Source organism: Nilaparvata lugens, chromosome 12 (genome assembly GCF_014356525.2).
Source record: "Nilaparvata lugens isolate BPH chromosome 12, ASM1435652v1, whole genome shotgun sequence".
Classification (NCBI taxonomy): Eukaryota; Metazoa; Arthropoda; class Insecta; order Hemiptera; family Delphacidae; genus Nilaparvata; species Nilaparvata lugens.
The window spans coordinates 28,953,963-28,980,339 of record NC_052515.1 but is presented as its reverse complement, the minus strand read 5'-3'; the positions used below and the strand labels follow the sequence as shown (position 1 = coordinate 28,980,339).

General features: G+C 35.0%; 1 protein-coding gene across 3 annotated transcripts in view; it reads left to right on the top strand.

Annotated features, from left to right (window-relative positions):
• Nucleotides 1–26,377, top strand: part of LOC111048189 (longitudinals lacking protein, isoforms H/M/V) — a 67,993-nt gene that overhangs the window by 26,320 nt on the left and 15,296 nt on the right. For 2 of the 3 annotated variants that reach the window (XM_039439324.1, XM_039439325.1), the window contains exons 2-3: nucleotides 24,391–24,659; nucleotides 25,771–25,909. In XM_039439324.1, coding sequence (XP_039295258.1) covers nucleotides 24,424–24,659; nucleotides 25,771–25,909 — 375 coding nt within the window. In that variant the 5' untranslated portion in view covers nucleotides 24,391–24,423. Of the gene's footprint in view, nucleotides 1–17,617; nucleotides 17,719–24,390; nucleotides 24,660–25,770; nucleotides 25,910–26,377 lie in introns of those variants that run through there. The other variant, XM_039439326.1, reaches the window with a different exon arrangement.

Genomic DNA, 26,377 nt, shown 5'->3' with positions numbered 1-26,377 from the left:
CATTATTTGTTAACTATTTTTCTAACTACTCAACTACGTTTTTAACTACTTAAAATCAACTATTTTTTTAACTACTCAAAATCGGCATTGAGCGACAAATTTCCAATTCACAATAATGGGAGCATGCTATACTTCTTACTCATTCAACTGAGATTTTTGTGACAAAATAATCTTCAATATTCTGATGATAACTCCGTTCAAATTTATACCATTTTAATTTTTTCCATTCAATTCTCAATTTTCTCAAAACTCCTATCAACATTCAGGCCAACGAAACAGTCAAATGAAAAATGAATACCATAGAGAGAAATCAGCCTGATATCCAATTAGTATTTATCAAAAATAATTCCTTGGTCATTTGACACAAGCACTGAAGTCCACTTTTTAAAGAAATGAGATAATTTCCCATCCGGATGTAGAATTTCGAGATCTACACTTTGGTAAAACCACTTCAGTCCTACTTCCGTTATCAATACCATAAAAACATCTCAAGTCAGGTATTGCAGATGAATTTTGGGAATCTATGCTTGGGTATAAACAATTTACTGTGGTTAGTTTGAAAATGTGAATAGTTTGCTGTTTGGATGGTGTAAAGTATCATTTAGTAAAATGACGTAAGTCCACTTATGTCATCTTTTTCCAGTGCTGATAAATGAAAGCACAATGAGAAAAATAATATTTGATGGGGAACAATCGTTGTCAACGAGGAAAAAATGATCCAAAAGATAGTAAAATCATGACCACTACAAATGTAAATCGAATTACATGTTTTTGCTGTGACTCATGCCTTATACCATAGAGTAATGATACCGTTTAATGATTACTTGAAGTAATTTGCTTGTGCATTGAGAGTGATAATGATGAATCATTGAATGAGACAAACATTTTAGGTGGGTTCCTAACCCAGTAAGGTGATACTGAGCTCAGAATTGTTAGTTGCTGGAACTGGCCAAAGCAATTACTGATTATGAGTGATGAATCATTATGAAACAATCATAGAGAAACAATAGAATAAGTAGATATCCCATGGTATAGGGCGTTTATGTCGCAACTTTTACTGCTATCTCAAGCCGATAGTCCACGTATTTATTTCCCAAAAAGGTGTGTGAGGCTGGGAGTCTCTCATATTGTGCCGTTCATACACTCTCACCCCAATAAAACAGTAAAAATCTACAATAATCGATAGTAATCGACTTGAGATAACAGTAAAAGTTGCGACATAAACGCCCTATACCATTGGATATCTACTTATGCTATTGTTTCTCTATGGTTGTACCTACAGTTTTAGGTGAATTACAAACCAAAGAGATGTGACTTTAAGCCATCGGTCAGTTAGTGAGCTGGCAATAATCAATCACCCTTCCAACGGGAGTAGTGGGAGTCAAAGTTCACCAGAAAACTATTCAAAACAGTCAAAAACCCTGATAAAAACCACACTTTCCCACCGCAAACCCACCACTTATCATCAGCAGAAGTTAACGATCGTCAACTATTGCAACAAACCATGTGTGTGTGTGTTGATGTGAAGATAACAGCCACTGATGACTTGACAAATGATGCGGAATGAAAAAAATGATCCGTATAGGGGCCGAATAATATCAAAAAGAGGGTGTGGCACATTCGCATGTGGGACGCTTCATTCCCAAATGGGCCGTGGCCCGGCTAAATGCAGTACAGCCCAGTTAAACGCAGTACAAATGCACTCTCCTTTTCTGCATTCAATTCCAGGCCTGCATCTTCAATGGAATAAGTGCGGAGCCCGCATCCCAAGGAATTAGTACAAATTGTCTATTGATAGACAATTGAGGTTTATGTTTCAATTTGCGGGGTCGCTTGAGGGTGGTTCTGGGTAGGTCAGTCATGTATTTTGTGAAACAGGACGCACAACGAGAATTTAGGATTATTGATGTTGGTAATTAGTGATTAAGGACAGTAGGATTTAAGATCATGTTGTCATAAGAGTTGTCACAGACGACTTGTAAAACAGAAATGTTTAACAGTATGGATGGATGAGAACAGACTAAACAAACGTTACATTTATACACCCCTTTCTACATAACTAATTGCTGTGCTCTCTTCTATCCAATGAGTATTTAGTTCGTTTTTGAACTTATACTACAGTCGACGACATTGACGAAACTACAGTATAATTCAAAAATGAATCATCAACTAGGAGTTTGTCATGGATAGTGAAATAGATGAGTATTTAGTTATTTAGTTTTTCATTTCTCATTCTCAAATTAACATGCAGATAATTCTCTATTCTTACAGAAAGGACCTGTTCTATAATAATGAGTATACAATCACTATAAATAGCATACAAGAAGAATACATCATAATAGACATTAAAACAGTCATGTTTTTTATTCAAACATTATAGCTTAATATGTTATAGTTTGTTACATATTAAATACATATTATAGTTTGAATAATCGTGCAGTTATATGCACAATTCTATCACAATAACTTTTCGCTTTATCTTCACTGTACTTTTCTCATGTAAGACAATAAACAAAGAGCCAAATCGCACTACAGGATCGACAAAAACGATCTTCAAATCTAAAAATAATAAAATATCTGCCTTCCTCTCCGAAGCATATATGAAAGTTGCGTACGTGACTGTATCTGTATTCCTATGGGAGCTGTTCATTGATGTCTTCAGATCGACTCTCACAGATTACAACGTCTTTATTGACTTTATTGATTGTTATCAGCATCACTAATATGGAAATGTTGCGCCTATCACATCTGAAGCCTGTCCTAATTTGTTTATTCGCGGACCACAGATTGCAAAAGTCATTAGCAATCATCATCGCGTCTAAAGCCTGTGAACCTGAATGAAGCTGAGAGGATGGGAAGATCATGGATCACTTTGACCTCTCAAAATTATTCAAAACAATAGAGACTAAAGTAGAAAAAACGTTTATTGATATTATACTAGCTATTTTTAGAGACAAACTTTGAAGTTATTAAGGATTTTAAAAGTCTTGTCACTGATGATAGATCTAATAGTTGTTCAGTTGTGAATGAAACTATCATTCATTAAAAACTCTCAGCTAATCTTAATGATTATAATACAGCGATAAAAAAGATTTAAAATTTGTTTTTAATACAGCGATTTCTGGAAGATATTCATCCATGATAAACTGTGGCATTGTAAAAACACCTTGAAAACTTGAGAGCCCTAAACTAAACCATTGGAGTAACATTGAATAAGCTTTCAACTGTGTATTGAATATTAGAAACATACTGAAAGGTGAAATGAAACTGCAATGGCTTTGGAGTAAAACTAGTTGCCATACTATTTTAATTAATACAACTATTTGGATGTACTCAATTTAGCAGATTGCCTAGCTTGAATTCTTTCTATTGATTTTTTCGAACACTTTGATTCCTCAAGGAATGGTGTAGTTGAGAAATTCCAGACAACAAATAACTATCAATAATTGGATTTCATTATAAATATAACATGTTTACTTCTTGTCCTATTACAAACATGCTGCGCTATCAAGTCTGACTGAAAATACAGACTAGGATTCAAAAATTCCTCAACACAAAATATAGATTAAATTTAATTTTGCTTAAGATAATCAATTGAATAAAAATTTGCAAGCATTTTGAGTCTACTATTTTGTCGTTATTAAGTCTGACTGAAAATACAGACTAGGATTTAAAAATTTCTCAACACAAAACATGGATGAAATTAAATTGTACTCAAGATAATCAATTCCATCAAATTAGCGAGCATTTTGACTATTTTGAGTCTACTATTTTGACGTTATTAAGTCTGATGAAAATACAGACTAGGATTTAAAAATTCCTCAACACAAAATATAGATGAAGTTGAATTGTACTCAAGAAAATGAATCAATACCATCAAATTTGCCAGCATTTTTACCAAGTCTAGGCTACTATTTTTACGTTATTAAGTCTGACTGGAAAAACAGACTGGGATTTGAAAATTCCTCAACACAAAACATGAATGAAAATAAATTGTACTCGAGATAATCAACTCCATCGAATTAGCAAGAATTTTGACTATTTTGCCATCAAATACGTCTCATAACCAATTTTCCAACAACGCCATTCCAAACCCATTAAGATAGCATAATTCATATTACGGTATATTTTTCTATGGATCTACCAAACAATTCACAGAGTCCAAAAACTCTTCTCCTTTATCCAGCAAACTAGAACAAGAACAGGATTAATAGTGCAACCAGAATCCAAATATCCCGTTTTGGGCCGCCTAGACCCGTGAATAATTCCTTCACTCTTTATATTACACACATCCACTGCCAACGTACTTTTCTGCACATATAGACTTCATTTGCATGCATGTGAATGTGGACAGGGGCCCACTTCCAAAACGGGACGGACGCACGGACCTCTCCCCAAAATACAGCAGCACTTATGCACCTACCCCTCCCCCCTACCTTACACACACCCCTCTCGAAAAAGAGTTGAACCACCGCACACTACAACTAAAACTATAATAACCCTACCACCGCGGCGCGCAAAACTATCCCCTGCTGTTTCTGAATTACTAAACTACAACTAAAATTTTTATTTTCCGATTTCAATAATAGTGCGGGTCCCGTTAAGGGTGAGAGAGTGCAGCACATTGAAATTCGCCCATCACATTTTTAGGCGCGCTGAATATTAACTAAGTCAATAAATAATCTGCGAAAACTAGTATCGCAGCACCCTTTCGGCAGGATAGTCGACGTCTATTCTTTTAATATTCAAATTTTTTCGGTAGGATAGGGTGGTGGCCGAATTCGGGAACGGGACGCGGCTTTTCTCAGCTGGGGTGGACGAGACAGGTTATTGTCAATTTTAATGCTTAGATATTCTCTGGTGGAGCACGGCTTGGATATAAAAATCCTGACAAGGATTGTGAGCTTGAATCGCGGTTTTTTATCGCTAGACTGGACAAGGTTTGCTGAATCTTAATGTTTGATTATTGCTGTACTAAATAAAAATAAATATTGCATGAGGTAAGATCTTCTCAGGAGATTGCTCCATGTGACTTGAATCTTGTATAATGTTTTTGCAGTAGGGGTTGTTGGATAATATATTGAAAACAGAAGAGTGTTAAGGACTTTTATTCTTTATTCTTTATTGATTGGTACAATAAGTATTGACTTACTTACTTTTTACTTACTTAGATCTACTTACTTTAAAAAAAAATATATAAATGATAGGGAGAGGAAAAATAAGGTAACCTTGTGCTAATCCTCTCCCCAATTTAGATATGGTTACACATAGTCCGAAATAGGTTAAGTATTGTAGCTCTTCACTTCGCAAATTTTTCAGACCACTAATATGTTCACAAAGTAAATTTTCAAATTTAGATGCTTCAAAACAAAAAATAGAACAGATATTTCACATTATTATCACTTGAATAGAGAAGATTCATATATTAAAGAAATAATTTTGAAAAAGAACCGAAAAAAACAAACTTAATTCTGAATTTTGAAACTTAATTTTGAAATTTAAAACTGAATTCTGAAACTTGGTGAATTTCAATACATATTACTACTGTATTTTGCAGTAGGGGCTGTTGGATAATATATTGAAAATAGAAGAGCAGAAGAGTGTACAAAGACATGTTAAATTCCAATATTTGAATTGGAAACCGTAGATGCAGTATTGCTGAATTCAAATGCTCGATTATTGCATGATTTAAGAACCGTCTCAGGAGAATTATTTCTTGTAAGATCAAGTGAAGGATACTGGATAATATTCTAATGATATAAGAACGTTCAAGGGCATTAATATACGTTAATACACTATCGGGATAGAGTACTGTGTTTACAGTAATGGTAAATAATTATGTTTGAGAGCAGTGTTGTTCTACTGTTCTGCCTTTTAATGCTCGATTATTGCATGGATTAAGAACCTTCTCAGGTGAATTACTATTTCTAGTAAAATCCAGTGAAGGAAGCTGGATGATATTCTGACGATTAAGAACGTTTAAGGTCATTGATAAACATTAATACAGTATCGAGATTGAGTACTTTAGTTACAGTAACGAAAAATTATGTTCGAGAGCAGTGTTGTTATGCTGTTCTGCCTCTGACTCTGATTGAAAAAATCATTATCGTATGAATAAAAGTAACGTAATCGTATAAATAAAAGACTTCCTAGCAAACCAGACTTATAATTTCAAAGTATTCTCCCAAACGTCAACTTTCCTACAGTCATAGTAAAACTGTGAATTGAATTAATAATTATTATATTGTTTTGGTTACTCACAATAAAACTTACAAGCATTTCGTGATTTTAAAACTATTGTATACATATGAAAACTCACCTTATCAGCTGAAGTGAATTAACAGAAACCAATCAGCTTACCTGTAACAGAAGGAAACAGAAAATTAAAGTAATGATCAATCATCACATACATAATGTATTATAGACTAGCAGGTAACCCATGCTCCGCAAGGTCTAATAATTAGAAACTTGACAAACTCAAAACTTGATCTACTGAAATCTTGAAGAATTTAAAATAGGCCCTATAACAATCCTCGGTAAATTAAGAACTTATATGCAAAATTTCAACTCAATCAGTTAAGTTGTTCAGGCGAGATGATGCGTCATTCGTGAATTTCCTATCCTGAACGCTTATAAGCCAGTTCTTTCCTTTATTATCTTACATTATTCTCAGCACGTTATGAGTATTGTTTCTACAAAGTGTGAATGAATAGATAATAACTAGAAACAATATCTAGTTGAAAATAATATGTCACCACAATATGCAAGCACTGCTTAGCGATATAACTAGAAGAGCATCTCATGCTTTGTAAAATTATTTCAGTAGCGCCGTAAAATGCTAGTTTTCTGGTGCAGTCTCTATTTTTCTCTTAACGCCTCCTCTTTCTCCCGATCTTCCCTCTCTTTTACACCCACTATTTATCACATTCTCTCTCTCTCTTTCGACACCAGTCTGCGCTTGGCGAACTATTTTTGGAACTACGCCCTCTCAGAATAAAGACGCATATCATAGCCACTTCCTTGCTTCTTGTGCTGTAAATGAGAAACGCAGCACAAAACAGAGGATTGATGGAAGGAGGGGAGGAGATGGAAATAAAAGTGCAGTGTGTGTGGAAGTGCACTACAAACACTGAATGGTCTAAAGAATGGATCACAATATAAACTTGAGTACAGAATGGTGAATCAGTACTAGAAACAGACAACACTGTAGAAAAGTGCTACAAAAAGGATAGTAAATAAGTGCTAAAAACAGTGAAGGATAGTCAAATAATAGCCTACTGGAGAAGTGGAATATAGTGAAGGAGTATTAAAAGCAGTACAGGTCTGTGAAGATGTAGGTATAATAAACAAACACTGAATGGTCTAAAGAATGGAACACAATATAAACTTGAGTACAGAATAGTGAATCAGTACTAGAAACAGACAACACTGTATTTATTTATTTATTATTTTACAAAGGTGACTTTCTAGAAGTATTTTAAGCCTAGGTGATGATGATGGGATGAATGATAATATAATGGAGGTAGAGTTATGAATGAATGAAAATTATAGGTTATGCTATCCACTTGCAAAGTGAAAACACTTATAGCACTGTGGAAAAGTGATACAAAACGCAAAGGATAGTGAAGAAGAACTAAAAACAGTGAAGGATAGTTGAATACTGGCTTACTAAAGAAGTACAGAATAGTGGAGGAGTGTTAAAAGCAGTACAGGTTTGTGAAGATGTAGGTATAATAAACAAACACAGAATGCACTAACGAATACAACACAATATAAACTTGAGTACAGAATAGTGAATCAGTACTAGAAACAGACAACACTGTAGAAAAGTGCTACAAAACGTAAAGGATTGTGAAGAAGAACTAAAAACAGTGAAGGATAGTTAAATAGTAGCCTACTGGAGAAGTAGAATATGGTGGAGGAGTATTAAAAACAGTACAGGTTTGTGAAGATGTATGTAATATAATAAACAAACACAGTCTAAAGAATAAAACACACAATAGAAACTAGAGTACAGAATAGTGGATCGGCACTAGAAACAGACAACGTTTAGAAAAACACTAAAATAGCAGTAAAGAATTTTGAAGCAGTACTAAAAACAGTGAATAATTAGTAGCCTACTAAGAAGTACAGTAGCGTGGAGGAGTATTAAAAACAGTACAGGTTCGTGAAGATGAAGGTATTATAAACGGTACAAGACTGGAAGTTTAATGAAAACTGTACAAAACAATGAAAGAGTACAAAACCTGTTAAGATCACTGGACCAATAAGTTAGTGGGAAGCAGGAATATTACAATCTATGTATTCACTACCTCAATTGTGAATACATAGTAGTGAAGTAAAAACTAGTGATTGCGAAAAAATTATCCATAATCTAACAAAAAAAACTTATTTATTCAACAGGTGTCCTTAGTGTGAGCTCAAAAGTGTTCAAATGAAAGTAGTAAGTGAAAATTTGAAACTTCCAGACAATTCATCCAGAACAATTTGACAGAGTCAAACTTTGATAGAAATCATCAGGCATAACAATATAATTATTTATAGTTATTACAAATTGCTTTTTCATATCAAATACAGTTCAATAATTATTTTCTTAGTCTATATTATGTAAATTCATCTATAACTTTGCTGTATTGTAAGCTATTGTATATACGTGTATAAGCCAGTATATATTGTAATCTACATAAATAAAGTACTCAATCAATCAATCAATCTCTCTCACGTACATTTTTCCTTCTATAATCATACATATTTTTCCTTTTTCTTATAAATTAAATTCTTTCAGTGTGATAAACGTATGTATGCCAGCGCACATGCCTAGGTTTATTACTTATCTATTATTCAAAAATCATACATTTTAATATGATTCATCAACAGTACTGTTTTCAATTTAATTCAATTCTATTTTAGATAAAATAATAATAAATTGAATACAAAAACAATATTCATCATTGAAAGGACAATTCCTTCCTTTCACTCATCTTCGTTTGTCTTCTATCTCTATCTTCTTAAGATCCTCAATAATTCTTCTTATCATCATCATCATCATCATCATCTTCTTCTCCTTCTTCTTCTTCTTCTTCCTCCTCTTCTTCCTCTTCCTCTTCTTCTTCTTCTTCTTCTTCTTCTTCTTCTTCTTCTTCTTCTTCTTCTCCTTCTTCTTCTTCTTCTTCTCCTTCTTCTTCTTCTTCTTCTCCTTCTTCTTCTTCTTCTTCTTCTTCTTCTTCTTCTTCTTCTTCTTTTCTTCTTCTTCTTCCTCTCCACTTTTAGACCAGTGCATCCTTGTCATGCTCACCCCCTGACACCCAATCCATTCCTTTTCGTCCCTTATTATTTTCGAGCCATAAAAGTGCAGTTTAACTGTCCCTTGCACACAAATAGTAGGAAATGAAAGGCAAAAAATGATGGCACCGTTTATTGGTGCTTGCATTAGTCGTGCCCTTTCAAGTCACAAGGACACCGCCTTCCTAACAAAAAGGCATTTACAACCCTGAAGAATTCAAGTTTTCAAAAACCTATCACAACTTTCACCCTGGATCATTGTTTTGCCACGTTTGATTTTCGCCGCTTCCTTCACATGTTTGTTTGATTTATATCTCTCTTTTCGTACAATTCTTTCAACAGAAGTGACAGAAATACAAGTTTTTCCAATTGAAATTCTAAAAATACCAGTTAGCTGATATTTAACACAAATAGGTATGCTCACACTTATACTGTATGTGTGAAGGAACAAAATAATAACGCTCTACGCAACATATCATATCCTTCAGAGTCAATAAATTCAGTTGATTCATAATACATGGCAGTAATATCAGGAAGAAGCCTTCAATAAAAGAGACTAGGATACTATATAAGAATGAATAGTAGTATCCAGCACAATGAATCAATTCCACTCGAATGTTGACATCTTGAATAAATGTTTTTAAGAAATATTCTTCCGTTTGGAACCATACTACAATAGTAGGACCTATAGTGAGGTCCACGTTATAATGACAGTATTTGATCAACTTTGGTTTTGCTATCCTTGTCTATCATTCGACAAAGTCGGTGGTACCATCCTTTTCTAGGTCCAACACGATGCCAATTATGTTTTTGACAGTGTAGAAATATAATTAATTAATGCAGAGAATCGGCATCGCTATTCTTCTATCTTTATCCACTGCCATTATAACGTGGACCTCCCTATAGGACAATAATTTTTCCATAACACTAATCGGATGGCGATAAGGAATTAGGTACTGTACCTGTAGTAATCTCCCTAATATAAAGAAACAAACACATTGATGATCAGATAAGTAACAAGCTCCCTATAATCTAGTTGAAAGTATGACTCCATTGACAGCTCCTTGACTGATTGTGTTATTTGCTTCAAAATAATTTCCTGGTAGCCTGAACACTGAGATACCTTCGTGTTTTGGGTTTAAACTTATAGAGGAGCAGAGAAAGTATCTAATAATGTTTCAAAAAATACATGCATCTTAATGTTTCTGCTTCCTTCTACCCCACCTTCGCCGCTTCATTATGTTCTACCACATTTGAATACATGCATCATTATCAACACTCTCATCCTCCTTCTCTGATACACTCTACCTTTGCCGCTCCACTCTTGACCCTAAGTAGTATAAGCTACTGTTTGACTTTGAAATCAGTTTGTGTTGCTGCAGTATCACATAAAATATAAGATATAATTATTACTTTTTGTGTAGTTGAGAAGTTGATATTGTGGTAACTATTCATATTAAATAAAAAGACCAAGAAATTGTCAAAAATCACAGATTTTATTGAAATTTAGGAAGACCGGTTTCGGTTGTTACACCATTGTCATCTCTGATAAAACTTAGAGTTTTGTCTCATGATAAGTTTTGAAACTCTCTTCTAATTTTCAATGAAATCTGTGGTTTTTGACAATTTTCTTAGTCTTTTTATTTAATACATTTACATTATTGTACGTTCAATGTCATCCCGCTCATTACCCCCGCCGAAGCCTAGGCCTTGGACCTCACTCCTAGGCAAAAAATCTGGTGTGGTACACTCACACAGCTTTCCTTGCTCATATTTGAAACTACGATCAGACTTCTGTATAATAGGTGTGTATGTAATTGTTTTACTTGGTTTTTTGGTAATTATCCGCCATTTTTTCCGCCATCTTGAATTGAATTTCATTGAATTTCTTATTGTCGGGTCCTCATGGTATAAGGACCTTAATTTTAAAATTTCAAGTCAATCGGTTGATTAGGAATGGAGTTATCGTGTTCACACACATACACACACACAGACCAACACTCAAAAATCATGTTTTTGGACTCAGGGGACCTTGAAACGTATAGAAAACTTGAAATTGGGGTACCTTAATTTTTTTGGAAAGCAATACTTTCCTTACCTATGGTAGTAGGGCAAGGAAAGTAAAAAGTATTAGTGCCCATTGAAAACGCATACGAATAACGTTTTTATAGTATTGTGGGTGAACTTACACATTTATAATACGGTCATGTAATACTATCATAACATAATGTGGGTGAATTAACTAGTAAACTGGATTGGTGTTACAGCCTCCCTCTGCCAATATATCAGACAATCGTCGTGTGTTATTCGTGTGTTCAGACTTGTTTATAATGTCCAGAGAAGCCCCAGAAAGCGACCAACTCATTTAACAGTGTTTTGTGGGTGTGAGGGGGTGACTACTGGTCTGGAGGGTGGCAAACGATAACTTCCTTGTCACGTGACATGATTGTGACGGGTGGGAGGGGGTGAGTACAGTTCACAGTCAGACAAGTGCGCTACATTGTTCCCAATGTTATACTCGCTCGCCCCCACAGCTAGGAAGGAAGTCAGGTATGGAGAGAATGGGAAAATAAAAGGTAGGAGTTTCAAAGAGTGAGAGGGAGTGAGAAGAGAAGGAATTGTGTGAGGGAGAGAGAGAGATGTGTTTTAGCAAGAGGGCGAGAGAGAGAAGAGGATTATCTCCTGTGTGGGAAGTCACCGATACAATTGAAAGTAAGTCAAGTGGAGGGAGTCACCTGTGAACGTTTTTCAAAATGTGAACTAGGACATTGATGCTGGTGAATTGGACCTGGTTTTGTTGAGATAGTTAGGGATAAGATGATGAACTAGGAAAAGAATATTAAAATTTGTATTATCGATTTGCGCTGCTACCAGATCGTCTTTCAACAATGTAGAATTAATCATTAACCAACAAAATATTTCATCTTAATTATGAAATTATTAAAAAATATTATAATCCATTGCTTAATAAAATATAATTGATTATTTTAAACGAGAATGAACAGTTAAAATTACATCAATAAACCTGTATCAGCTACCTTCTATAGATGACATTGACAGAACAGAGGATCGGCAACATTATTCTCCTATCTTTCTTCACTGCCATTATAACGTGTTTCCTATATAGCAAACGTTTCCTCACTAAATGGTGAGTTTTCCCACTATAGTAAAACATGGTTCAACAAATTTCAGACGCCATTACTCTAAGAACGGTTGGAGCTCAAATCGAAATAGAAATACCGTTAAAAACTAGTACAAAAAGATGGTGGTATTCAATTTTGATTGATGATATAATTTGATTTTGTTTAATTCTGGTGTGTGGGGGTCTTCATAATAACAGATTGAAGGAATTTTTATAGAAACAGGTCTCCGGGTACCAAAAGTTAGGGAAAGTTTGAACAAAGTTGTTGGAAAATGGAACAAAGATAGATTGTTCTGAAGAACCTATCGCAAACAATGATCCAATAAAACGATATTATTGAAATTTAATTCTGTACTCACAGCAATCCACAATGATGTGGAGCTTATTATTATGAAATTTTATTATTCTAATCCTTAGAGAACTTCTTTACAACTTAATAATTAGGACTAAGTTAGAGTTTTTTTCCAAGTTTTGAAATTTTCAATTATTAATACAGTAATTTTCAGTTATCAGTGGTGATTTAGTGAAGTATTCTTATTAAATTTGGTTTACAACTTTTCTAAATTCCCAGTTTATAATTATTTTAGACTCAAAATTGGACAAAAATCATGAAGTGTAAACATAACCTATTTTTGAACAATTTCTTTCTTAATTTCGGAAAGGAACAGTTTTGGGCTTTAAGCCTGTTGTTCCATTCCCAATCATTCATAGTTTAAATTAGAATTGGAACCGTTTTGGGCTTATAAGTCTGTGGTACTTTTCTGTAAGTTGTGTAATATTCTGAATGATTAAATAGATAAATAAATAGTTGAGAATGATATTAAATATATGGATCAACGTATAAATAAATGAATAATATATTTAAAAATTCTATCACCATGTTCACTCCCACAATAATAATACAGGTGTGTGCTAGAGTCAATTTGTTCTTCACAACATTCCCATCATTTTTTTTAAATGAATTCACTTGACGCGCCCCAAAAAACGGTGGGACGGTTGTCGACCTTGAAACCCTCTTTTGCGCCCGAAAACGAAAGCAACCCTAAAAAACTCCACCCGGAATGGAAGAGTTCACTACACAATTTTCGAAAGTTTTTTCTTTGCTACCTCCCACTCTGTCTGTCTCTGTCACACCGCCCACAAGATAGTACAAGCACAAGAGAAGGAGAGTAAGAGAGTACAAGCAGAAGATAAAGAGAGTGTGAGAGAAAGGAAATTGGAGAGACTAAGCGAGCGGGGAGAGAAAGTTGTTTTATTTTTTACGAGAGGGTGACCTGACTTTTTTAGGGGAGACGGCTAGACGATATTCAGGTAGAAATATCGCATAGGAGTTATCATGATAATAACGTGAGCTGAAGGGAGTGACCAAACTATTCGCCTACTCATTCCTTCACCCACTCTTTTCTTCTTCTTCTTCTTCTTCTTCTTCTTTTTCTTCTTCCTCTAGTTCTTTCTCTTTTTCCCCTTCTTACCATATTTTTTGTCGAGTAAATTATAAAGCTTAGTGCAGGCCGGATGGATGGCAGAAGCAAGCCAGTGCAACGTTGTGTTTCTTGGGGGGAAGAAATGCAAATGAGGGTTGAAATTTTCTCTTCTAGCATCACTATCATCCACCTACGTCTACATTGTTCTCCTGTTCAAAATGTGGTTAGCATTGCCATCTCTCTATAAAGTTTTCGGAGTTATAAGATGAGTATTCAGGATTGATCAATCATGACTTATTACAACACTTACGACAATAATATATACATATAACCATAGAGAACATAAATAAACCCATGTTTCTATATGATATAACTCAATTACTCTGATATAACTACAGAATATTCTGCTTCGAATAGAATAGAATATAATATCATTAGAATAGATCTCAGAATTCATTCTATACAATACCTAAACCATTAAATATTCCATAATCCTAAACCATAAATATTTATTTGTTGTAGTAAAACGCTTGATGCATTTCATGGTAGCTCTATTTCAAATAGTAATTGTATTTTTAACTCCTTTGTATGCTCTAATTCTCTTCTCGTTTTCTCTTTTATAATTGCTTTTTTGAGTACTTTACTCAATATTTTTGACGTGTCATATACTACCAAGCATTGCTTGATTTTTGTTGTGTTTTATGACGAAAATTAAACTGACCTAAACTATCAAATAAATGCCTAATAACACAATCAAATCGAGATAAAATCATTGGAAGGCTCCACAAATGAATCATGCATTTATACATTGACAGATACAATATAATTCTCAACTATGAATGATTGAGAAAGGAACAACAGGCTTTAAGCCCAAAACTTTTCCTTTCCCAAATTTAGATAGAAATTGTCCAAAAATAGGTTAGGTTTACACTTCATGATTTTTGTCCAATTTTAAGTCCAAAATATTTATAAATTTAATATTCATGTGAATCCTGCAATGTTTCTGAATATCATGTCACATTTTATAAAATTATGAGAATCGCAAGTTTGACACAAGAAATTAAACCTCAATTCGTATCAATTCAACAAAAACAAAACGCTCTACTCTTCCTAACAAACTATCCATTTCCAGTTTCCACAATTCTTCATTTACTAACAACCCCCTCCTCACAATCCCATTTTTTACCACTTCTATTTCCACCCCTATCTTTTTTTACCACTCTTTATTTGCTTCAATTTCCCCCAATTCGGCATTACTACCCTTGAAACAGGCGCTGTTGCGTGTAGTTGGGTCATTTTTGTGCCGTTGGCAAATGGCGGAGGGTAGCTTTTCGACCGGAATGCGTACGCATGGACGCGCGTGCGTGCGTGGGTGTACATAAACACAACACACCCACACACGCATGCACCTACACACCCTTGCAGCGTTTGCATTAGATAATATAAACTGACTCTGTCTGGTCGTCTGTCTAGGAGTTTAGGCTAGCTAGAGGGCCTAGAGGTAAAAAAAACATTTTTTGTGCATTTCCAAGGAACAGGGCGTCGTCTAGCCTCTCTTCTCCCTTTCTCTCTCACATTGTCTCTCCCTTTCTCTTTATCACTATCTAGCTTAGAAAGTCTCTAACTTTCGCTCTTTCTCTCTCTATCACTACCTGTGACCTTGACTGAAAGTGAAAACCGTCTCTGGCGGAAAGAATTTTTGTCTGGAACTCCGTCTGTTGCTTTTGAAAGAAGGGGCTGGTTGGCGGCTGTATGGTGCAAAATATTTGCTAGGAATCAGCAGATATAGAAAAGTGAATGAGGATAGACTAACGAGAAATCCATTTGATTTCTAACAATTTTAATCACTGAGATAACTGAATGAAATCCTTTTTTATCTCATCATATTCATACAGTATTGATATCTATATTCAACAAAATGAAGCACATTCCATGATTTTTGAATAATAAAAACAGCCAAAGGCCGAAACTAGTTGTCTGAAATGTTTTAAATAAAAGCGTACTTCAAGTTTTTATATTGTTTTTAACTAGTAGTTCTGTGAACAGTAGACTCACGCAGTTTTCTCATCCACCAGTATCTGATATCACCTGTTCTAGTTGATTCAGTTGAATCACAATTCACAGTTGAATTATAATTTACTCTTAAAAACTGTTATTTGTTTTCTTCAAGATCAAAAACTTACTTATGTTTATAAACTCAGTTCACGTTTGAATTTATATCCCATATGATAATTTATCCAGTTCCGTGATAATCTTTCCATCTGATAAAAATATTTGTCAACTATTTTAAAATTATTTTTTTTCAATCAAGATTATTATAATTTCTTTAGCATTATTGAGTTCATTTTATCATTTTTTATTTCATTTTCAATCACCTATTAAATTTGTTTTTCACATGTGAGAACATTGATACAGATGGGCACGCATCATAAAAAATATTGAAACCCTACCTTATAGAAATAGGCACGACCAGACATCTTTGTAATGCATGCAATGAATAATCCACTTGTCAGCTGATTAATTATGAATAATTCTATAGTCTGATTAATCCTATCTTTAAAGTATATGATTTGTATAGTGATATCAGATTTTGGAGGAATTCCTTTTCTTTTCATATTATCCTTTAAATGCAAAGTTTCAAAAAACCTTGTGTATGCATCGACGCGCAGTTGAAAAAGGAATATTCCTGCCAAATCTCATCGAATTCTATCAACGCGTTTGGCCGTAATCGCGTTACATACAGTCAGACAAAAGAAAATCCGAGTTAAAACATAGACCTTACTACGTTCGGTCAACAATATGAAATGTTTTGTTAATCCACTATTAATTGAAACTATGAACCAATATGAATAGTAGAAAAGAGAGAAAGCTACAGTACTTGGGTTGCATTATGAGAAAGCCACACCGTTATGATCTCCTACAGTGCATATTGCAAGGTCGAGTAATGAGAAGGAAGGGTCAGTGGAAAAAAATGTCATGGATGACAAATTTGAGAGCCTGATTGTCCATGAACACCGTGGAAGTGTTGAGTCTTTGGATAAGGTGAAGCTAGCCACCATGGTAGCCAACGACAGGCACTTGAAGATCAACAAATAAAATTTAGTGAAGGCAGTACTCTTGATAATATTATAAACTATAATGTATAGAATAATAACATCAACGTTTTATAAAAGAAATTTCGATTAGTACTACAAAAAAAATTCGACTGAGTCAATGTCGATGTTGTAGAACCGTCTCATAATGAAATAAAAACACACATATGTTGTCAAATTCTACACAGTTTTATTTGGTACACGACCAAAATATGGTTTCGTGACCACACAGGACACATTTTCAAGTTTGAATAATCATTTATTAGTTTCAATCTTGAAAATGTGACTTGTGAGGTCACGAAACCATATTTTGGTCCTGTACCAAATAAAACTGTAGAATTTGACAATATATGTGTGTTTTTATTTCATAATAGTACTACAATATAGAGCGGGGTTTCATCCATTTCAACGTATAACCTTAAACCTCAGAATCTTTCAAACAGAACTCAAACAACAAATCTAAAAACTTGTACAAAATATCGGATCGCAGATTAAAATTCAGCAAGGGAAGAGAACAGGAAGACGTTGAGCAGAGTGCAAAATCTGGTCGAATGAAGATAACAACGGAGATAACAGCTGATAACTGTGAAACCCTTGTCACGTGATACACAGAACAGCTCGGTTGAGTTCTGTGAAAAAGGACTGAAATTCTTGGAACCGAACTGAGTTGCCAGACGATAGCAGATTATAACAGCTCTGAGGTCCTTCCCCTAAATGGGTTGCTGCACTCTTCACTATTTTGGGACGACCTTTTTTGCGAGACTATATACTTCATAGGGTTAGTATATATTTCTATATAATATACAGTTGTGAATTTTGGGTTTGAGAAGGTCGCGATCCTGCTTCATCAATGCTCACAGATAATATAACTATACCTACTATATATCTTTACAATGTATTATATTGTCTATAAATTGTAGTATCTCAAATATATCTATACTCAAATATATAGGATTAGTATATCTATTTTTATAAAATATATAGCTGTGCATTTTGGGTTGAAAAGGGAAAGGTCGGGACTGCTTCATCAACACGCTCAGATAATACCTATATATTATTTTCTAGACTATATATTATATTGTCTATATCGTAGTATCCCCAGTATAGAAATTGTAGTACAGGAATAGCCCTATATATATCCGCATATATATAGTTCAGATAATAGAAGTATACCCATATAATACAATCTGTAGGTCTTTATATATATTGTCTATATTGTATACATCGTCTATATCCAGAGTTTATCTATAGATATATTTCTATGGGTAAGACCAGGTTTGGAATTGCAAAAAAGTGGGAAAGAGATAGTTTGTGAGTTTGTGCGAGGGAGTGATGTATAAGATTAGTTGAAAAGAGAAACGGAACCTTCAGTTCAACGTTCTTCAAGGTTGACTTCTTGCTGAAGGGGTGAATTCTCTGGCAACATTAGACTACCTGTTCAATTTTATTATCATTTGATACAATACATTTCAGTGATATCCAGTATGCTAAAGACTCATCTTTACTATAAACAGTATAATAAATTATTATTATTATTGTACTATAAACAGTACATTATTCAGTAGACAAGTTCAATGTTTCAGTGGTTAAAAATGCACTCGTTCTCCGTGGTGAACGATGTAGACTACAATAAATTAATTCATTAACACTGGATTTTTCACATTTCCCACCCTTTTTGAACTATTTCCACAAAAATGCTATTCTAGTGTGTATTTCAAAAATAAGACTATTTGTATGATTGAACATAAACCATATTATTTACAATAATCAATAATTTGAAAAAAAATTGAATAAAGGCAAAAGTTGTTGATCGACAATAATTTTTTTTCAAATTATTGATCAACAACTTTTACCTTTATTCAATTTTTTTTAAATTATTGATCAACAACTTTTACCTTTATTCAATTTTTCTATCATCATTGATTATTGTAAATAATATGGTTCCATGTTCACACATTGTAGAACTTTTGAAGTGAAGATGAATCAGATGATAATGATTTATTTCTTCATTTCATTCCAGTTTTTTCAACATTAGTTCTAATTATGATTTCTACGGATCGTCTTCACATCCTCTTTAATTCTCTCCCTCTTCATCTTATCGTATTCCTCCTTCTTTTCCTTGCTTTGACGCCTTATCCTTCTAGCCAGGAGCAACACCAAGTTTTGCTGTAGAAGTATATAATCTTCGATTATCATATTCAATGCATTTATTCGAGAGTTCTTGGAGTGAAAAACTTACCAAGTAGGCCTAATTATATATATTATTACTATTCATTATTCATCTATCATATTACTATTATTCATATATGAACTTATTAGCATCCCAATGATTCCAATCCAATATATTCTATGTCAATATTGAACTATGCTCTCTTAGGCTCAACTTACATTTACGCGACTGAAGTCGAGAAGAGACTGCGACTCTAGTCTCTTCTCGACACAGCATGTGTTTTCAAATGGTGACACTAGAATCGACTGAGTGTTGCCATTTGGAAACACATGCTGCGTCGAGAAGAGACTAGAGTTGCAGTCAGTCTCTTCTCGACTTCAGTCGCGTAAGTGTGAGTTGAGCCTTAGTTTCACCATCAACATGATTTCACAATTTTTCAACGGCTTATTTTCCACCAACGTGTTCATTTCTGATTAACTACTACCATAGAGAAACAATAGCGTAACTAGATATCCCATGGTATAGGGCATTTATGTCGCAGCTTATACTGTTATCTCAAGCCGATTACTGTCGATTATTGTCGATTTTTACTTTCTTGACCGGGTAAGAGGGTATGAACGGCACAATATGAGAGACTACCAGCGTCAGAAAGCTTCACGAAAAAGAACTAAGTGGACTATAGCTTTGAGATAACAGTAAAAATTGCGACATAAAAGCCCTTTACCATGGGATATCTACTTATGCTACTACTCAAACGTTTAATTTCCTTCCAAAATAAAAACTTATTGAATCATGGTGAGAATAATAGCGATACAAAATCATCAAAACTGAACGTGAGAAGTGGTGAATTTTGGACACGACATCTGGTCATGGTTGGTTGGGCAGTGACCTGCCCGAATAGGAAATGAAAAAGTGAGGAAGTAAGCGTCACTGAACACTGTCACTGTCACTGAGCATTGTCACTGAAGCACCAACATCAAAATCGCCAACAAAATACCACAATCACCGAAAGTAAAAAAAGTGAATCTCTATGGCATTCTCAATATGGAAATTACATCATATTACTAGAGAAATCCAAATTACAGCATTTTAGTTTGGATTTTCGTTTAATAATAATAACCCTATGGCTTTTGTTGGTGGGGAGTCCCTTGCGGGAGGATAATCACCGAAATCATGTCTAGTATTTATTCCATCATAAAATTTCACCAAAAAGTATTCAGTAACAAAATTCTAGAGAGGCACAGTTTTGGGTTGAGTCACTTCTGGTTCCCCTTTATTTCTAATTATTTGATGAATATTAATGAATAACTGGTTAAATCTAGAGACCAAAAAAATAGATGCGAAGTAAATTGATAGAAAATCAGCCTGGATCATGATAACACTATGAAAAACTGCAACATTTTGCTGTAAGAATGTCTCTTTCATAGAATCACGTTCATTCAACATACATAATCCTCCGACTTCTGATTGATATTGACTTCTATTGATTTGATTTGATTCTGCACTAAGCAACTAAGCTTTCGATGACTTTCTTTATTCTTTATTGATTGATATAATAAGTATACATCATATAAATGATAGGGAGAGGAAAAATAAGGTAACCTTGTGCTATTCCTCTCCCCAATTTAGATATGGTTACACATAGTCCGAAATAGGTTAAGTCTTGTAGCTCTTTACTTCACAAAATTTTCAAACCACTAATATGTTCACAAAGTAAATTTTCAAATTTAGATGCTTCAAAACAAAAAATAGAACTTCTTGAAACTACTTTATTGATCAATCATATTGCGTTGTTAAGCTTTTATTCTAAGCATTCGTTCATTTATATGTGGAACTATTGATTGTGCATCCAGTACTGTCAATTTTCAATGCACGTCTGGAACTTTCTCCTCAAACTCCACACTGACCATTTATTGGAGGAAAGGCCGAGTGATTGTAACGCTTTATGACCCAATGTCCCCGTGGTTCAAGGATAATGGTGCACGATTTTCAAATGTACTGAATATAATACATTCAAAGTATTTAATAATTAATGTATTCAATTCATTAAAAGGGATGCATTGATGAGCAGCAAAATAATATTTTCAAGTTCAAGAGAAAAAAAACTTATCAATAGAGCCTCATTTAAAAGTTTCAAAACAAGGTATGATTAATTTGTATGCTCCTGTATTAATTATGTCTATGTATTTTTGTACCGTTGTAGCTCTCATCATCAAAAATATCGAGGCACCAAGCTTCGCTCGTTATTTTTATTTATTGATAAACAGAACACAATTCTCTAAAATTATCGTGTTTATATTTTACAGCTGGCTATAAAAATGTCAGCTTATGAATTTCGGGGATGCGATATTTTGATTTTCTACAGACTCACTCGTTCACTCACTTTTTACTATCCACAGACGACGAAAGTCTCAGCTGTTTCAGCCAAGGATGAATAAATTATCCTTTTAATGTCGTTCAGCGAGTTTTCCCAAGGATGAGACCTTGTGCAATCGAATTTTATATCATAAACCTACTATGTTCCAAATTTCGTGGAAATCGTTAGAGTCGTTCTCGAGATCAGTTGGACATAAATAACCATGAATAAATATAAATAACCAAATATAAAAATACAGAAATTGCTTGCTTAATATAATAGGATTAACATCTCAATTTATAAACTAACTAGATTGGTACCACTACAACTATATACATGAATGAGAGAGATATAATCGAGATACAAGGGTAAACTCGATGATAAAAACGAACAATCCAAAAGCGAAAGAGATGAAAGCAAATAATATCATAGTGTAGGGCTTCGTTCTCTCCAGCTGGAGCCAATTGCAATACAATGACACATTTCCGGTTCTATTCCAGTAGTCAAATGTAATAATATCTAGTGCAACACTGCTACTGGAATAAACCCTCCTCCTCCTGTCATCCTCTCTCTCCAATATAAAGTCAATGTCACTGTCAAAAGCCCCCTTCCCTCTCCCACACACTCAACAATAACAGCGAGGGTGTTAATTGATAGCTACTGGTGTGCTAGATGAGTGTTAGTATGGGGGAAGTGATGAGAACACACTGGTGGAACAGAGGGAATAGGAGGAAGAAGACGAAGAAGAAAAATAAGAATGAGGAGGAGAATGAGGAAAATGAGGAGGAGGAGGAGGAGGAGGAGAAGGAGATGTGGGAGGAAGAGGGTGATGAGATGGAGAAAAGAAGAAGACAGGAGGAGGAAAAGAGGAAGAACAAAAAAAGAAGAGCATAGAAGAAGAAGAAGGAATGAGAAGAAGTATAGAAAGAAGAAGGAGGAGTAGGAGGATAAACAGTGGAAGAAGAAGAAGAAGAAGAAAGAAGATGAAGTAAGAGGAGAAGAAATAGTGGAAGAAGAGAATGGAAAGAGAAGAAGTAAAAGCCAAGAGAGCGAGAGGAAGAAGAAGAGGAAGAAGTAGGTGGAATATAGTGTGAAGAAGAGAGTGTTGGGTGAAGAAGTGAGTAGAAGTAGAATAGGTAGGAGAAGTAGGAGGTGGAAGAAGTGAGGAGAAAAATAGAAAGGAAAAGGAAAATATGAGAAGGAGAACAGGAAGAAAGACAGAAGAAGAAAAATAAGAATGAGGAGGAGGAGAATGAGGAGGAGCAGGAGGAGGAGGAGGAGGAGAAGGAGAATCAGGAGGAGAAAGAGATGTGGGAGGAAGAGGGTGATGAGATGGAGAAAAGAAGAAGACAGGAGGAGGAAAAGAGGAAGAACAATAAAAAGAAGAAGGAATGAGAAGAAGTATAGGGAGAAGAAGGAGGAGTAGGAGGATAAACAGTGGAAGAAGAAGAAGAAGAAAGAAGATGAAGTAAGAGGAGAAGAAATAGTGGAAGAAGAGAATGGAAAGAGAAGAAGTAAAAGCCAAGAGAGCGAGAAGAAGAAGAAGAGGAAGAAGTAGGTGGAATATAGTGTGAAGAAGAGAGTGTTGGGTGAAGAAGTGAGTAGAAGTAGAATAGGAAGGAGAAGTAGGAGGTGGAAGAAGTGAGGAGAAAAAATAGAAAGGAAAAGGAAAATATGAGAAGGAGAACAGGAAGAAAGACAGAAGACGGAGGAAAAAAAGGAGTGAGAAGAAGTAAAGTTGGAAGAAGTAAAGTTGGAAGAAGAAGAGGTGAGAAGAACAAGATCAAAAAGGAGAAGAAAAAGAAGAAGAAGAAGATAGGAGAAAAATAAACAGAACAAGGGGAAAAATAAATGATGATCTGAAGCAGCATTATTATATTGTTTTTGGTACAAGTTAGTAGCTGTTATTGAGACAGTTTGTTTGATTGGGTACGAATATAGAGAGAACAGTCAACCTGTTGACAATATTGTGGACGTAAAACGAAACGGAAAAAGAAGAAAAGGGATAGAAAGTCAGGAAAAGAACAAGGGAACAGTAGAAAGGAATGATGAAGAACAAGCTATTGATGCATGTTGTTTTAATGGAAAATAATATTATGTTAAAATATAAAGATATCATTATCTAGGTACTGTCTAATGAATTTACATACTGCATTAGATTATTAATTATGGCAAGACAAAATGAGATGATCATAAGTGAGGAACGAATGATATCATCATTCTCTCCGAAATGTGTTTCTCAAAATCTTCTTTGGATGGATAATTAATTACAGTGTTTCCCAACCGACATTGAAGAGCAAAAGCAGGGAAACGATACGCTCGCGACACCTATCGGCATAAAGGAGAGCTGTAATAGGGTTTGTTGAAATAATCCGATAGAGTGTGCAGCCTGTCCCTCAGGTTGTATTCGCTTGGCATTCAGATTCAGGATGTAAACTTCTCTCGGCCACGGCGACTGTAGAACCAAAGAGGATGTATTTGCAAACTTCATTATTATTCTTCTTCTTCTTCCTACTTCTTCTCCCTTCTACTTCCTTTTCTCCTTCACCAGTCTTCTTCTTATTTTTCTTCTTCTCCTGCCACCTTTTTCTCCTCCAGTCCTCCTCCTACTCGAACTTCTCATCTTTTTCATCTTTCTCAGCCACTTCCATTCTCCCTTTTTCATAATCCATTATCAATTCACCTAATTTGCTCACCCCAACTGATTCACCTAAAAACATTTAGTTGCATTCTGTTGACAGGTGAATCCGCTATGACCATCTTATCATCCTCCTCCTCTTCCTCACACTCTCCTCATCGTAGTCCTCTTCCTCCTACTCTTTCTCCCCACCTCATACCTAACCTAACCTAACCTAACCTAACTTATCCAACTGTTTCACTCAATACAATGTGCATAATATAGCGTGTGCATTCTGTTGGTACAGGTGACAGTGCTACCACCATCTCAGCCTGGCAAAATGGCAGCCAGTGGAAGTTCGCCAGCTGCATCAGGTGCAGCCGCCCAGCAGTACTGTCTGCGCTGGAACAACCATCGCTCCAACCTGCTGACCGTCTTCGACCAGCTGCTGCAGAATGAGGCATTCACCGACGTCACCCTCACCTGCGAGGGGGGCACCTCTGTCAAGTGCCACAAGATGGTGCTGGCTGCTTGCTCCTCCTACTTCCAGGTGCTCTTCACCGAACTGCCTTGCAGGTAATCATCACTTAAACACACCAATCTCAATCTCCTCTAAAAGTCTAATTTTTGTAGAATTTTAGTGATAAAACTTGAAGAACCCAATATATAACCTATAAACTTGAGTGTGAATAGGAAATGACATTGGGTAATACACGGCAGGTCAAAACATCCACAAGGATCTTTCTGCCGATACAAGTCATATGAATATATCGAAAAATAAATACAAAGTAACTCGAGAGAGGCGAAACAGCCGGATACCATAGATTCAACATGAAATTTGCAACAAAAGATGTCCAGTAAAATTTTCTCATATCAACTTCAGTTTTTGAGCTATACTAATGTTTTGATATTTTTGAAAAACGTCAATAACTAGAAAAAATAACAGTCAAAATCAAACTCTATGGATGGGGTTGAAGGAAATTTCCAATGAATCTTGTTCCTTTGTTTGAGGTTTCTGAACTTTTTATGAGTACAGTTGAAAAAAGTACATTTGTCGAGTTCAAAGCCAAATTTCAAACAGTTTGAACGCTCATAAAAAGTTCAAAAACGTCAAACTAAAGAACAAGTTATATGAATTTTATTGGAACTTTCTTCCTTGGAATTCGATTTGACTGACAACCAGTGATTGTCCCAAGTAGCCTACTAGAAACAGTAGGAAGATGAAGAACCATACTGTAAAATACAATATCCAAGTACATTGCTAAATTAACCATAAAGTTACAGATATATTTTACAAACATTCTCTGTCTGAAACCTTTAGAAATTGAGCTTATCTCTTGACTCTTTTCCCAATAAATTCTCATTGAATGAAAAAGACTAAGAAATTGTCAAAAACCACAGATTTATTGATACTTAGAAAGACCGGTTTCGGTTATTACACCATTGTCAATCTCTGATAAACTCTGGTAATCAGTTTATCAGAGATTGACAATGGTGTAATAACCGAAACCGGTCTTTCTAAGTATCAATAAATCAGTGGTTTTTAACAATTTCTTATTCTTTTACATTCAATATGAATAATTACCACAATATCAACTTCTCAACTCCACAAAAAAAATTCGCAGACTAAAACATTGAGTAAGGTAATTGAACATGATTGTTGACTGTCTGTCTCTCTCCGTTGCAGGCACCCAGTGGTTGTTCTAAAGGACGTGCGCTACAGCGAAATGAAGGCGATCCTGGAGTACATGTACAGGGGTGAAGTGAATGTGGCCCAGGACCAGCTGGGAGCCCTGCTCAAGGTCGCCGAAGCACTCAAGATCAAGGTAACACCTTTATTATCAACAATAACAACCGAATTAATCAACAAACAACATGAATAATAAATGCCCGAAACTAGTTGTGTCTCAAAGAAAATATAAACGGTACTATTAGTCTGTACAAATTAACTTCAGAGACTTGGAGGATTATGCAGCGCAGAGAAATGGAGGGAGATCAACTAATTACAGTGTTGATAGGTGGAATCACAGTTGCCAATTTGTCAGTCGTCTGACTGCTTTCAGACAGGAAACTTTGAATGTGCAGCATGAGCACATGAACAGTCACTATACTCCGTGTAAATTTACTTCAGACTTGGAGGAATTTGCGGCGCAGAGAAATGGAGGGAGATCAGCCAATTACAGTGATGGATAGAATCATAGGTGGAAGCGCAGTTGCCGATTAGAGTCAGTCGAGTCTGTGATTGCAGAGAGGAAAATTCCCATGAGCGCTTGGATACTCACTGGAAATTAGAG